The 16,291-nt window shown below is 41.4% G+C and overlaps 1 protein-coding gene across 1 annotated transcript in view; it reads left to right on the top strand.

Annotated features, from left to right (window-relative positions):
* The window catches only part of lpin1a (lipin 1a), a 117,101-nt gene that overhangs the window by 86,505 nt on the left and 14,305 nt on the right, over positions 1-16,291 (top strand). Inside the window, exons 13-16 of the mRNA XM_068022705.1 lie at positions 6,400-6,467; positions 7,628-7,769; positions 12,104-12,252; positions 12,372-12,458. Of these exons, the coding sequence (XP_067878806.1) occupies positions 6,400-6,467; positions 7,628-7,769; positions 12,104-12,252; positions 12,372-12,458 (446 nt within the window). The remainder of the gene's footprint in view (positions 1-6,399; positions 6,468-7,627; positions 7,770-12,103; positions 12,253-12,371; positions 12,459-16,291) is intronic.

Raw genomic sequence — 16,291 nt, forward strand, 5'->3', positions numbered from 1 at the left:
AACCTTGTTCGCTATGTGAGAATTTTCTCTCTTGGGGTTCATGTGTCTTCAGTGGATTCAGAGGCTTGTGAGAAAGAAATGGAAGAGACAGGAAAGATCTTCTCAGTCCAGGAGCAAACAGACTTTGAGTTCACCAGACTGATTCCTGGGATGGCGGGACTGACTCATGAGGAGAGATTGAGTCGGTTAGGATTATATTCGCTGGAGTTCAGAAGAGTGAGGGGGGATCTCATAGAAGCCTATAAAATTCTAACAGAACTTGACAGGGTAGATGCAGGAAGGATATTCCCGATGGTGGGGGAGTCCAGAACCAGGGGTCATAGTCTAAGGATACAGGGTAAATCTTTCAGGACTGAGATGAGGAGAAATTTCTTCACTCAGAGTGGTGAGCCTGTGGAATTTGCTACCACAGAAGGCAGTTGAGGCCAAAACATTGTATGTTTTTAAGAAGGAGTTAGATATAGCTCTTGGGTTTGAAAGGATAAAAGGATATGGGGCGAAAGCGGGAACAGGTTACTGAGTTGGATGATCAGCCATGATCGTAGTGAATGGCGGAGCAGGCTCAAAGGGCCGAATGGCCTATTCCTGCTCCTATTTTCTATGTTGCCATGTTACTATGTTTCAAACTGTTTGTACAAATTCAGAAAAACCCAGGTTGCCAAGCAGGTTAGTCAGGTGGCTAACTGGTCTGACCATGTCTTGGATTACAGCAGTCTCTGGAATGCTTCTCTTACACACAATACCTGGTGATCAAGGTCCATTGTGAGTTGAATGTGTCAGGAAATGGTTCTTAGTCCTTCCAATCACCGTTTGTTAATATGCAAATGTCTTTTCTAGCCACGGCTGATCTGTTTAACAAGTCCTTTTTTCACTCTAGGGACAGTTTAAAATCAAGGTTTATGACAAAATTAATGTGTTTCACTCTTGGCAGGTGGGGGACTAGCATGACCCTGTGGGGCACCATAGAAACTAGGATAGAAAAGATTTATTATGATCACCTTGCATTGTTCCTTTGCTCTGCTCCATTGCCAGAATTGTGGTGGAACAGAAGTTGGTGATCTCTGTTCTTGAATATCCAGGCTCAGGGTGGGTTTAAGCAGTAGAGGTGTCAGGGGGTGGTGGGCAAGGAAATTCTAGGAGTGGCATTTCCCTTCCATTGGCCTTTTTCCCCTCTCCATTGTCAGGGTCCATGTTTAAACAAACATAAGTTCTGTTCATCAGAGCCCACCTGTGCAAATTCACGGTCGGCAAATTCTGAGCAAAGATCCAGTGTTCGTGGTTTCCATCAGAATTCCTGACTCCTGTACTCAACCTGTGCTGCTTGACAACAGTTGGGGTGGAGTATTTTTAACCTCATTGACTTCACAGTCATAGCTGGAATTCAAGACCGAAAGATCTGGATTTATCTATATTTGTTGAACTTGGTAGAGCCAAGCCAACATTAAGTAGAGACTCTCATCACTTTTTCCACAGCAACATGGAATTGTGATGCTAAGATGGGATCTTAGTGCTTTGGACACATGCTCCTTCACAGTGCTACCTTAGTGACTGCAGCATAGGTGGTAGAAGGCTGCAGATGGTCTTGGAGGAGGAGCTCTGGGCCTAGGTACAACTTCAGATGGTACTACCTTGGCCTGAGCTGACAGGCAACAGCAAGGGTACGGTTGAAGTGGCAGAGGGTGAAACAGGTTTGTGTTCCATGGAACCACTGCCATTCCCTGGGGTGATGCCTCAGCAATCCTGCTAATCTGTTGAACAGATTGATGAACCTCTGTGATGCCCCGGAAGCCCCTTTGAACAGTGGTATCCAGAGCCACAGTACAGTGGCAGCAGTCTGAGCTTCCCTTGGAACAGTTAGACCTTTGATGAAAGCTCTTTGTGCTGCTATGGAAGCTGTGACATCCGTCATCAGACACCGCATCATGGTTGGTTCCACAGATGTGCTGATGGCGGCGATCATCTGTTCCATAATGGAAAGATGGGCTCCAAGCGCTGTGCAAAGCCCTGTACCAATTTGGTGCTGAACTCCCCAATGCTCCTTGACATTATGTGCAGGTTTTCCAGTGCAGCAAGTATTTATTTGTGTTCATCCATCAGCTGGAAATTTTTAGCAGGTCTGGCAGCATCTGTGGAGAGAGAAGCAGAATTAACATTTCAGGTCAGTGACCTTTCATCAGAAAGATTTCATCAGAACGTTTCAGGTCGGTGATCCCTTGTCAGAACAGCCGCCTTCTGTAGTCTGGCCCACCAAAGTCCTCATCTGATACCTCTGCAGCAGAACTAGTGTGCGACCTCGTCCTCTGGAGAGTTGACGCCTGTGCTATCCTTCCCTGTTCTCCCCCCACCCGGCTCCCCACCCTGGCTCCTGTACACTTGTGGTTGCGAGTGTAAGAACGAGTGACGGTCTTTTCATCATCATTACCGCCTTCCTCTTCTTCCTTTTGGCTAGGAAGGTTCCAGTTCTTGGGTATCTGAAATGAAAAAGGACAAGGATTGGGTTGTAGTGAGGGAAGAGGTGAAAGTGAGAACTGCATGCTGACACCAATGCAGCTTGTGAATCAGAAGCTATTGTGGGATGAGGGAGAAGTGGGAAGAGAGAGGGAGGGTTAGGTATGCGGAAGCCCTCATCATCGATCCCTCTAACCCTGCCGGTTGCCACAGCCTCAATGATGCTCCTTCCCATGATGATCTCCATGGTGATCAAAGCATGCAAGTAGCTTGTCCTCCCTCAGCTCCTTCCTGCTACATCCTGTTGTGTGTCATCTTCTGCAAAATAGAGGGAAATGTGCCAGTGAGAGTTCTACAATATGTTTGGGTGATATGCCTGTCATGGCTGAATAGCTGCCAACGTGTGCGAGCTGTGAGTTGTGGCTGCGAGGCTTGCAACAATGATAAGTGTGTAAGGGTGAGGTGTGAAGCATATGAATTGAAGTGTTAATTGCTGAGTGATAGTGTTTGTTGGGAGGTGGCTGATGGGACTGTAGTGAATTAAGCAGTTGGTAGGATATGCCATTTGTAGATTGAATTTATTCAACTTGACAACTTGTGTCAGATCATTAAACTTCTTGCACTGTATCCAGGTTCTTGGAGCCATACTCCTGCCATTGATGTCCATCACTACTACTTCCACTATCTCCTAAGCATATGTCTGTAGAACCTCCTGCTCCCCCTTCCTTCACCTGTTCCCCCCCCCCCCACCCACCCCATTCTATGGATGTCTTTCCTCTTCTCCACATCTTGTGCCAAGACCTCCAATGCAGTGTCCGAAAACCTTGGTGCCTGTTCCTTTCTTGTTCAGCCATTCCTCATAAAATTTACAGCCCAGATTCACTTTTCGAAGGACTTTCACCACTACTTGTAGCCATGATGCACTGCCACTTTGAGATGCAGGTTGTCTTTCAGTACTGCTAGCAGCTCACAATATTAGGCTCCTTGCTGATTTGTACAGCCAATGAACAGTGCATGAAGCACTGGCTGTGGACAGAAGTCATTTAAAACAGCACGTGGAATGGATTTACCATGCTGCCTGCAATGCTATGAACTGGTGTGGGTTAATCATGGGTTTTTGGGAATTATCCAATTTAAGCTCAGCATAGTATAAAGTTGTGACATAGAATCAGAATTCTGTTCTATTTAACATTTGGGGCCTGTAATTCTGAGTTCAAAATCTCAACAAACTATCTTTCCTGTTTATATTATCCAGACCTCTTAACACTTTCGAGATCTGGATTGTGTTCTAGCTCAGTCTTTTCTTCAATGAAATTGTATTCTGTGTCAGTTAATGGACCTGCATCATTTCAGCCTGGATGAAGTCTGAATCTCTTGTGCATCAAAACAAATTAAAGTAGTCATTTTTCCTGTTGAATTTACCTATGATCAATACTGGCACAAGTCCATTTTCTGCAAATAGACTGTTTGGATCAATATGCTTGGAAAATAACCTGCAATGCATAAACTATGGGGATTGAACAGTTCTTTAATATCACAAAACAAATGATCAATGCAAATCAATAAGTTGGGCATTCAGTATTCAAATGACTTTATGCCTCTCTCAAGATGTATATGACTATTGCACTAATTAACATGCTCATTGAAAGAACAGAGATGGTCTTTAAGAAATAATCTACAGAGCAGACAGCTAGTCAACAACCTAAATCAAGATGACAGAGCAAAGTGACCCAAATAGCCTATTAAATGAGTTATTTTCAGCTTCTCATTTGTTTAGTACTACTCATATTAGTCTTGAAATGAAGGCTTTGACAGTCTGCACTAATTTTATTTGATTTGATTGGGATTAACTCTTTGGGGCATTTTTTTCAACTTGTTTCCCTGGTGTAAGATCGGCGTTAAAGATCAACCACCCTATCAAAGAACCAGCTGATTTTTATTTCAGTGGAACTCAAAACCTAGACTTAACTGGTGTCTTTTTCCTCTCTATTGAGTTTCTGTTTAAATTTTGGGTCTGATGAAATTGCAGTTTGTTCTTTTAGGTTTTTATTTTTATTGTATAATTTGCACTTCATAACCATGGTAATAGATAGTGGAGTGGCTGCATATATAGTCAGATCTTTATGAAATGTGTTTGCACAGATTGGATTCCAGAAATATCATAGATGTCAGAGGAAAGGCTCATAGCCTTAAAGAGGGAGAACTCTCTCTAAGCCTGAAATTTTCAACTTGGTTTAGCAATCATTCTTAATCAATACACAGAAGATCATAAAATTGGACAAGTTTTTTTTAATGAGAAGGTGTTCTACAAAGTTTTAGAGGATTTTGACAAAATGAACACGTTTAATTACACTCATATGTGCTTCTAATGATTCTATGTAGAATGCGCAATCTACCTTTTGTCTCCCTCCAGTTCCCTGCATGGTCTGCTGGATCTCCCTGCACTGCACCTTTGTGTTACTAAAATATAACTAACACTAGTAACTATCAACCTACTCCAGCAACTGCTAATCTTCTCTAGCAGTGCACCTTATGGATTCATTCAATTAAAAAAAAAAGTGTCATTCTTACAATAAATCTCCATTGAGGATTGGGTTGACATTCACCATCTGAATTGCACATCACTTTAAAATTAAAATAAACTCTATTTAAAATTTGAGATGCCTGAATCAAATATAATGTCATGAAGAAAAAATGAACTGCTTTGTAGGCCATGAACACCAGATGGTGCAAGCAAGCTACTTTTTTGAGCAATAGTTTAAAAGGCTTTCTTCCTTTTGGTGGTAAATAGAGGAGTATTCTATATCTAAACCTGATGTTTTTTTAAAAAAAAAATTTGAAATTAGAAAAACCAGCAAGTTGGCCGTGGGAAATGCACCATGACAGATTTCAAATTTATAAATTAGGAGCCCTTAATTAAGTTGAATTTCACTCGATGATTTATTTTCCATACACAGCTAAATTATATTTCATACCGACATTTGTTATTTAAAAAGAAGCATCTTTGATGTGTTATATTGTTTTAGAATAGCGGGGAATGTACCTGCATTTTTCTACACCATAACTTTCTTTCTTGGAATTCTCTCCCAAATCATATTGAATTGGAATGGGAAGTGGTATGAAGTGAGCAATTCATAGTCATTGTTGGAGGAAAACGTCAGCTGACTATTTGCTAGCAAAATTTGCTAGTAGAGTGTACACTCTTATGACTAGAATTTGCATTAGTTTCCAGCCTTTGCAGTCTTAAGCATGCAGCTGCAAAGCCTTGCAATAAACATCTGTTGCAAACTCCTACGAGATTAAACATCAACCCAAAAACTGGCCAACAGGAGCCTCCTTCTTGATAGATATTACAACTACCAGTACAATCATTATCTTTTGACTCACAACATATGTAAAAATGGGGCATATTAGAGTGTAATGGAGAAGGGAACACTTTAATGAATATTCTAATATATGGACCATCTTTGTATTAAATGATCCTTCAAATATTTATTAGTTTGAATTCTTTTTTATTTAGCACGCACACAATAAATCTCACTGATGTTCATAGATCTCAAATATAATCCCTGTTTTCAATTGCACTCAACTATAATTGTGCCAGCCACCATCCCTAAATTTTTGAATGCAGTATTGATTGAAAATCTTTGCACAGTTTGGTGATATGTGAGTATTGTATTGTTTGTCACAAAATATTACACTTGGCATTGACTAGGATTTACTGTTCATAATTGTCAAAATAGTGGATTCATTTTTATCTTTCTTCAATTGGAAATCTCTGTGGATCTGTTCTTTCTAAACTTCTTGGAAGAGTGTGGTACTGATACAATAGTGATACAATACTTTCATTGAACTTTGCAGTAGAGGTAGAGCAGGAAATGTAACTTTGTGTCCCTGTGATTTTTGAAAGGTGAAACATAAATCTAAACTATCTGTTTTGCTATGTTAAAGGAACCAGAAATCAAGCAGATTAGAAGTGGGCAGGATACAAGGGAGCAATCTGCACATCCTGGAAGCAGGTAATAAGCTGTAAAAATTCTGCTTAATTCTTTCCCTTAATTCCGTTCCTTAATTTTGTCCTTCTGTCACTGGTAAAGAACTGTCTGCAGTGTTTCTTTTAGGGGGACATGAACAGGCATTTCAGTGTCTTATTGAAGCCTCAGGGACTAAATGTTCTTTCCATCTAACAAATTACCCAAATACTACCTTAATGTAATATCCAGAGGAATTAATCTTATGTAAGTTACTGTTAATATTTTAAAATGCAATGAAGGAAATCTATCTTCAAATACGTTAATTCATAATGCCCCCTGAATTACATACAAGATTAAATATTTGTTTGGCATAGGAAATCCGCAGCTCTTGGGTATCAGGTCTAGTCAACTCCATATTTTAATATTGTTATTAATTATTATCATGCTTTCCCAATCTTAGATCTCCTGTGCATTTGCCAACACTGAATGAGGAGAAATAACACTGCTTGTCTCAGTTATGGTCACTGGGAGTTGAGTGAGAATAGTCTGGATTTACTGGCTTTCCATTCCCCTCCAACATCTGCTTTCTTTGCGAGGAAATATCTGGCCTCTGCCTTGTGCAATCATCCCAGTATTGTGACTGGGAAACAGCAAGCTTAAACTTCTGTCTTACCATTCAAAACATAGTGTATACATTGCACCACTGAGCTGCATCCAGAACTTTCCACATTCAAAACGACCATTAACGATTCCTATTTAACATCTATTTTGAATGGCGGAGCAGACCCGAAGGGCCAACTCCTCTTATTTTTCTGTGTTTCTATGGACAACTGTGGCACGTTCATTTACATTATATTCTGGAACAGAATTGCACAGTAGTGCCCTCTCTGCATTGATCTAATATGTATATTCATAAAGCAGGGAAATTCAACTTTCTGAGAAACATAATCAGCCCTGTGGTTCTTGAAACTCTGTCAATTTAATTAAAAAGAAGTAGATTTAAAATGTGGAGTTATGGTAGCCGATAGTTACCAATAAGTTGAAAGCAATTTGTTTAGTGTAGGTTTCTGAGTTTGATGGGGGCCACACCACCTTTGTTTCCTTAATATGAAGTATGTATTTCAACCAGATTTTTCCTGAAGGAAAGGGAATGAACTGTTGTAGCTAGTCAGTACTGTACTGTGCTGTGCTTGAACTTCTGTTAGGTTAAAAGATGAGTCGTCATCAAGCGATGAAGATGTTAGAATGATCAACCAAAATTGTAGCACAGGCCAACAAGATCACAACCTGTCAGCATTATCGTATATTTCATATGTGAAATCCCTTCGACTCAGCTCTAACCAGCTTGTAAGTACAAAATGCTTTATTGGATATTGTTTGGATATAGTTTCACATGATCTGTATTAATATATGGTTAGAGATGTAGGATGCTTGTTGCCTCAGAAGTCTCCCATCATTTTTTTTTCAACAATACCTTGTCAAAGAATCAGTTTCAGTCAAATACTGTATAGGTAAACAAGGCTTTGTGGTTACAATTAGCATTTAATTTGCATTTATAGTGCTACTTGGTTTATGCTATTAAATTCAAATAACTCGTAACTCTGACCCATATGACTTGTTTCATCTTTGGTCAGCTGCTGTAGCGCTGCAACATGATATTGTAAAGAATGGGCTGCTGGGTACAAAATAACTTGTATCATTACGTTATACAGGGTATTACAAATACATTAATGCATCCTGTAGAAGAGAGTTTCAATTATTATGTTGATCTGGACTGTAACTAAAATTTTATGTTGACTAGAATATGGAAATAAGGACCAACATAGACATCCATAACTGCAGGGTAATCTGGGTTGTGGCTATCTGAAAGTTGTAGACACCTTTCCAGTCCCATGGCATCCAACCTTCTTGTATTCTGCACTTGCCTTGTTATTTCAACAAACAAATTTCTTAATATTTAAAAAGACAAGGTCTATGTACTCATCTAGTAAAACTGACAGATTCAGTTGTCAGCCATTACTCTGACCTGAACACATTGAAAAATGTTATTAACTGCTCAGTTATAGAACCACATAGAAAATATATGAAAATGATTTCTAGTCTTTCCTATATCTGGAACTTGACCTTGAGAGACAATTGGAACAGATATGCGAGCTGAGGTTAGGTGGCAAGAGAGATTTGCAGACAGGACGGTCTTTTTTTTAAAAAAAAAAACTTGCAAAGTTGTGGAATAAATAAATGTACAGTAAAAGCTTTGTTGTCCGGCACTATACCAACCGGCAAGCTCTTATTATCCGCAATTTCCAAAATCTCCCAAAACTCTCCCAGGCCAAGTTTTCCTGAGTGCAGTCAATTGTTCTCGGCATTAGTAAGTGAGGCTTGTCAGAAAGGGCTGACTCTCGCGTCCTACAAGTATATTGGTGCACTGATCCGAAGGTTTAAGGGAAAATGAAAAATCGGCTTTCCCAATGCCGGTCCCTGGGTGTCCTTTAATCCTCCGGCAATAACTTTGGGACGGAAGGTCTGACCTCTGTGGACAACAGCAGGTGATAGGACTCGGAGAGGCACGGCGGGCAGTACCCGTGATTGAAGGTCTTCTCAACTTATTAGTCTGAACCACCAAAAACTGCTGCAATTAAGGTTGCTATCTGTGGGTGGAAATGCTACCTTGCCTTGGTGACTGGTTCCCCATTGACTATGATGGGATTCTGGGTCCCTGCAGACATGCGTTTTGCTTCGGAGTTCTGCGTACAACCTGTGATTAAGCAAAGTTTTTGATTATCCAGCCCCACTCGGGTCTGACGCATGCTGGATAACAAAGCTTTTACCGTACTTTTTTTTTAAAAGAGAGACTACTTCAAGCTTCAAAATGTTGTGGATAAATAGAGGTTAGAAAGAAACCAAAATAGAGGAACGGGGCAAATAGGTCCCACAGGGATGATTTAAAAAAAAAAAAGTGAGGATATAAGGTGACACCCTGAGAGGAGAGGCTAGTGAGTCATTAGAGAATAAATGGAAATTGGTGGGAATATTTAATAGGTACTTAGCTTCAGTGTTTGAAAAAGGGAAGGATTCTGGAGGATAGGTACATCCTGAGTTGGTTAAAATGAAGGTGATGGGTATAATAAAAATCAAGTATTAAAGCTTAAGATTTGGAATGGGAAAATTTCAGTCTTTAGAAGTTCAAATTTATAAATATCTAAATTGGGAAAATAATTAAAAGGCAGTCAACACATATTTCAGCAAGATGATTGTCCTTGACAAACCTGGGGCTGAATACTAGCCTTCCGATGTCGGGGTCGTGGCGGGGGGGGGGGCCCGGAAAATTCTTCTGGGAGAGGCCTGCCATGACCCCCGATGCCCGGAATGCCCCACCGCATTTTACAGGTGGTGGCGAGGCCTCGGTGCGGAGTGGCAGGGCCTTCGTTTTCATATGCAAATTATATTACAATTAAAGAATAGTTATTTACCTGGTAGCGATAGCCACCCTATGCCATTCGGATGTTCCGAGGTGTGACACTGGTGGGGGAGGAGGACTGAAATTTTCAGGGCCAGGTTGGGGTTGGGGTGGAGGGGTGCGGGATGGGAGAGGTGATTGAAAGTTTCACTAAAATTTTATTTTGCATTTCATTGCGGCGGCACCTTTATAAAAAAAAATGTAATCTATCTGGAGGGCTTGAAGCCCGTTAAAAACGGCGCTGCACCTGTGCGGTGGCGCCAGCCGCCGTTGCCAGGGACAGAGCGGCCACCCCCCTACGTCATCGGGGACAGCCGCTCTGCCTCTTCTATTTAAATGAACCCCCCCCACCCCCACAAAATAGCTCAGATTCTGCGGCGGCTGCTCCGCGGATGCACCGCGCCTTCTTTCAAGCTGACCCGCCGTTTATAAAATTCAGCTCCTGATGAGCGTTCTTTGACGAGGTGATGGAAATGGTAAATGAGGAAAATGCAGTGGATGTGGTGTTAATGGACTTTCAGAAAGGTTTTGTGTAACCACACAGGAAATTATTTGAGAAGATTAATGGGTATGGAATTAGGACAAGGGTAGAAAATTGTATTAAAAATGAGTATGAATGGAAGAAACAGAGAGCAGGAGTTAAAGATACATTCTGCAAGTGGTTGGAGAAGTGGGTAGCGACGTCCCATGAAATGGTGTCCAAATTTGAAGACAATACTAAAATAAGAAAGACGATAAACACTGCTAAGAACCAAGAGAAGCTCCAAGAGGATATTGATAAGATGGTGGAATGAACACAAGAGAATTCAGTGTAATTAAATGTCTGTTTTCATTTAAAAAAAATAAAAGTACTAATACTTTGGGGAAGAGCTGGGTGATCTGGAAGCTCTGAGGGATTTGGAGGTTCAGCACCTCTAGAAATTAAGGCCATAAAATAAAAAGGTACTTGAATGTTAGGTTTTATGAAGAGGTGTCGAAAAAAAAGTGATGAAATGGCAAATCTAAAACCACAGTTGGAATACAGAAAGTTTTTATAGGAAGAATTTTGATTCTGTAGGATGCTGTATGGTATAAGAAAATTCTAATATGAGGAAAGACTTGAAAAACTGGGGTTGTTTTCATCAGAACAGAGGAGATTAAGTGGTGATTTGCTAGTGTTGCTTAATATTATGAAGGGATGAGACAGAGTAGACTGAAACAGATTATTCCCATAGTTGAGGGGTTTAGGGTGAGGGAGACAAAGCTGCATGATTAAATGTGAGGGACTTAGGACAGAGAGCAGGAGAAACATTTTTGCACAGAGGGTTTTGAAGATGCGAAAAGCACTATGGGAGCAAGGGATTGAAGCAAAGTTCATGTCAACTTTTATGAATAAAGGGATATGGGGTTCAGATTAAAACTCATGGAGCGTAAACACCAATATGGACTGGTTGAATTAAATGGCTAGTTTCTATGTTGTCATTTCTATATAATATTCTCCATCATTACAAAATATGTAGGATAACTTGTCTATTGAGGGAAATGCTGTAGGACAAGGCTTTGTTATTGGCTTACTATAAATACTGTTTTTTTTTCTGTGTTAAAATTATATTGCCACGCAAAGCAATTTTGTGTGCATTTCAGTGTAAAAGTGTTTGTATAACTCCATTATCAAGCATACTAATGTTGTGATACATCAGACTCATTCTCAGAAGCTCGAGCACACAACTCACTGTGAAGTACAGTGTAACTCTAGCTTTATTTTTGGTAAAACTTTTACACTCATCAAGTGAGAAATGCTACCATTGCCTCACAACACTTAATGTAAAAAAAAATCCTCCTGCTCTTTGTCATAAATCTGTTTCATTTTCTCATCCTGCCTCAGTATTGAACACCTTCCTGTCAGGTGTGAAATAAGCATAATGTTCGAGATCCCCTATTCTGCCACACCAACTTGCCTGGACCGGTGTGAATTCTTGCACTTCTCATTATGCATCCCCAAGATTGTGATTGCTAATTTAGATCAGTTTTTTACTGTGGGCCCATATCCCACTGGATTTAAACTGAGCCAATTGTTCTTTGTAGTTATAGGTAACTGCACTCAATGATCATTTCATAATACATACAATATAAAAAAAACAATCTGCTCTGCACAAACTGGTCATTTTAAGACATCACATGAAGTAAAGCTTTTTGACGAAGAATGTGTTAGTTGGTTAATACAGCCATATTTTCCGATTAACAGAAAAGTCTGCAACTAAAGGAAGGTCCAAATGATGTTGTGTTTAGTGTCACAACACAATACCAGGGCACATGTCGCTGTGAAGGTACCATCTATCTCTGGAACTGGAATGACAAAATTGTTATTTCTGATATTGATGGAACAATAACAAGGTACGTTTTGATCTGATGTACTCCCAAGTCATGTTTGAACATACAAATTTGAAGTAGAGTCCATTTGTTTTCCAAATACAGACAATGGAGTGCTGAACAATTTATCTTTTTTTTTACAGATCTGATGCCTTGGGTCACATTTTACCTACACTTGGTAAGGACTGGACGCATCAAGGCATAGCTAAACTGTATCACAAAGTTAGCCAGTAAGTTTTGTAATTACTTTTACAAAGGTCTACAGTTATTTTGCTACATTGTACCTTGGATGTTCCAGTGCATTTTCTGTTTATAACTTATAGCACAGGCTACAGCAGAAAGTACCAGCACTATCCCTGAAACCATTTGAATGCTATATAAATGAGTCCGAAATGAATAAGCCAGTTCCATCTTCATGGCAACACCAACACTTTCTAAAAAAAGAACAAACTTGGATTTATATAGTTTCCTGTCCTCAGAATATCCCATTGGCTTCGCAGCCAGTGAATTATTTTGAAGTGTAGTCAATGTTCTGTAGACAAATGCAGCAGCCAGTGTGCAATCAGTAAGGTCCTGCAAATGGAAAATGACATTGGAGAGTCTGTTTTAGTGGTGTTTGGTTGTTAATTGTTGGCCACAACATTGGCAGAACTCCCCTACTTTGAATAGGGACTATGGGATCTTTTACATCCACCTGCACAGGCAGATGGATCCTTGTTTTAACATATCATCTTAAAGACAGCAGGCAAGATTTTCAGGCCCTATGGGGGGCAGGAATGGAGACAACTGGGCTGGAAAATACCGGCACTGGCTGGCGCGCTGGTTTCCCGGTGCCGGCCATTTTTACCCAGGCGGATTTGAGGCTGGCTGGCTGGAAAATCAAGAATTTTCCAGTTGGTCTCCAGTTTCCTGCACCAGTGGGGGCCAGTTTAGATGGCTGGAGGTGGGCACCCAGTGGCAGGCCGGGGAGGTGGGGCCAGCCCTCCAGGCAGGCCAAGAGTCCTCCCTGCTTGCCTGGGTATGGGTGCAGCTACTGGCCAGCCTGTAGGGGGATTTCCCCCACCCACAGTGGCGGTCTAGCTGCTGTATCTGTTTATTAAATTTAAAATTGAAAACAGTTGGTGAGAGGACACATCCATGTCGAAGAACCCTCTCAGTAGCTTACCATCCATTGCAGGCTGCTGTTGCTCTCAAGCTGGAAGGCCTCTGTTTGGCCCTTCAGCTTCAAGTGCCTTTCCCATAGCCCATAATTGAACAGGGAACCTGTCTCTGTGCCAATTAAGGGGGCACCTCCGTGAAAATTCCAGTGAGCGACTGTTTCCACCTGGGGCAGATTCAGAACCTAGAAACAGTCCTGACTTCTGTTTACCACCCCCGTAGGGAAAATCCAGTCCGCATCTCTGACAATGCAGCACTTACTCCGTACTCAAGTGTGCTCAAGTCCCTGGAATGGAGTTTGGAACCAATAAGCTTCTGACTTGGGCAAGTGTTCTCCCACTGGATGAGGTTAACATTTTAGTTCTTAATCTGTGTTCATGGCACCAGTTCATGAATTTGGAGATTGAGTAATGGTAAGAAGTCAATGTTGGAATTTTTTTTGTTAATTGTAAAATCCATTTTTAGTAAACCAGTTCTTCTAACAGACAATTACTTCAAAGTTTGTTTGAAAATCCATGTTATTTCCTATGATGGCTTAATGGGAAATTGCTCTGGTACTGTACTATGCCATATGGGCTCGGGAGCTCACCTGTTTGATGCCTGGTATGTGCTGAGATAGCTGAACTCAACCTTCCAGGGCAACCAAAGGGCCACCACAATGTGTCTGTATGCCCTTGAGTTCTAAAAGGGACAAGCTCAGATCACTGTTCCTGGGAGGAAAGGGTTGCTGTGATCCTAATGTGCAACAAAATCATAAACATAATTTTGTTGCTACACATAAAGATCAATGCTAATTATTCTAGCCCTCTGCACTCCAAGGCCTTGATGATTATCTTGTGACACTGCTGGAGGCCCTGCAGGTATGGGTGGGATGGGGCTCAGCTGTGATATCCTCCGCAGTTCAATAGTTTGTGACTCTTTTCCCACCAACACCCTCCACTCTGGTCTTAAGCATTCTCAAAGAAAAGCCATGTGAGTGAGGTACGGGTGGGGGTGAGGGGGCCTGCAATGTCTGTGCAGCCATAACCTAGCAAGCATCAAAATCTCCTGTGAGAGGAGTGGAACTGGCGAAAAGATTTCTGTAATAATGTAGCATTAATACACTAAATGGTAAGTGTTACTGAAATAACTTGATCACATTTCCTGTTTAAACAATAGCTTTTCTGTGTTTGAATTCCTCATGGTGAATGATAGCAATTGTGGAAAATAAAGCGTTTAATTGCATTTTGTACTCTCAGTCTGTATTAAGTTCGCTCAAGATTCTCTAGTCAAAACATCAGAACAGGAAATTAGAATGGTTTGTTGGGGTCATAGGTGAGGAAATATTTGGATGCTAGAAATAAAGAAGATTATTTACTTCTACCTTGGGTTAAGATGTTGTCCTAACTTTGAATTCTGTACTTGAAAATAAAGTGAATATTTTAAGTAGGTAAATCAAAACTTCCCTACCTTAGCCTTAAGTAGAAGATAAATGATGATGACAGAAGTTTAGTCATATCAGGACTGCATTACACATGGACTGACGAATGCACGTCATTAATCAAGTTACAATCACATACCTTGGTGAAATTAATAAAGCCTTTGAATAACAGGTCCTAAGAGAAACAAAGGGCTGAATTTCATGAGCGCGCCACTAATCTGATGTCAGAGTTCTTCCCGCGCGGATGTGCTGTCACTGAGCCCCTGCGATATTTGCGCGCAGGAGCTCATTTAAATGGAGAGGGCAGAGCGGCCAGCCTTAATGATGGAGGGAGGTGGCCGCTTTGTCCCTGGCAATGGCGTCCGGCGCCACTGCGCAGGTACTGGTGCTATTTTGAAAGGGATTCAAGCCCTTAGAAGAAATTTTAATTTTGAAAGTTATATTGCATTGGTTTTAAAATTCTAAATAAATGCTGGAGGCCCTCCCACCCCCCCCCCCCCCCCCCCCCCCCACCCCAACCCCTCAATGTTTGTTTTTGGGATTGTATCACCAAAATGACAGTGCTATCAAGCGGCACTTGCTTAGCAATAACCTGCTCAGTGACGCTCAGTATGGGTTCCGCCAGGGCCACTCAGCTCTTGACCTCATTACAGCCTTGGTTCAAACATGGACAAAAGAGCTGAACTCAAGAGGTGACAGTGACGGCCCTTGACATCAAGGCAGCATTTGACCAAGTATGGCATCAAGGAGCCCTAGCAAAACTGGAGTCAATAGGAAGCAGGGAAAACTCTTCGTTGGTCATACCTAGCACAAAAGAAGATGGTTGTGGTTGTTGGAGGCCAATCATCTCACTTCCAGGACATCACTGCAGGAATTCCTCAGGGTAGTGTTCTAGGCCCAACCATCTTCAGCTACTTCATCAATGACCTTCCTTCAATCATAAGGTCAGAAGTGGGGATGCTCGCTGATTGCACAATGTTCAGCACCATTCGCAACTCCTCAGATACTGAAGCAGTCCGTGTAGAAGTAAAGCAAGACTTGGACAATATCCAGGCTTGGACTGATAAATGGCAAGTATCATTCACGCCACACAAGTGCCAGGCAATGACCATCTCCAACAACAGTGAATCTAACCATCTCTCCAGGACATTCAATGGCATTACCATCGCTGAATCTGCCACTATCAACATGTGGGGGGTTATCATTGACCAGAAGCTGAACTGGAGTAGCCATATAAATACGGTGGTGATAAGAGCAGGTCAGAGGCTAGGAATCCTGTGGAGAGTAACTCACCTGCTGACTCCCCAAAGCCTGTCCACCATCTACAATGCACATTTGAAGAGTGTGACAGAATACTGTTCACTTGCCTGGATGGGTGCATCTAAAACAACACTCAAGAAGCTCGACACCATCCAGGACAAAGCAGCCCGCTTGATTGGCACCCCATCTACAAACATTCACTCCCTCCAACAACGATGCACAGTG

The sequence above is a fragment of the Heterodontus francisci genome, chromosome 3, assembly GCF_036365525.1.
Source record: "Heterodontus francisci isolate sHetFra1 chromosome 3, sHetFra1.hap1, whole genome shotgun sequence".
Lineage (NCBI taxonomy): Eukaryota > Metazoa > Chordata > Chondrichthyes > Heterodontiformes > Heterodontidae > Heterodontus > Heterodontus francisci.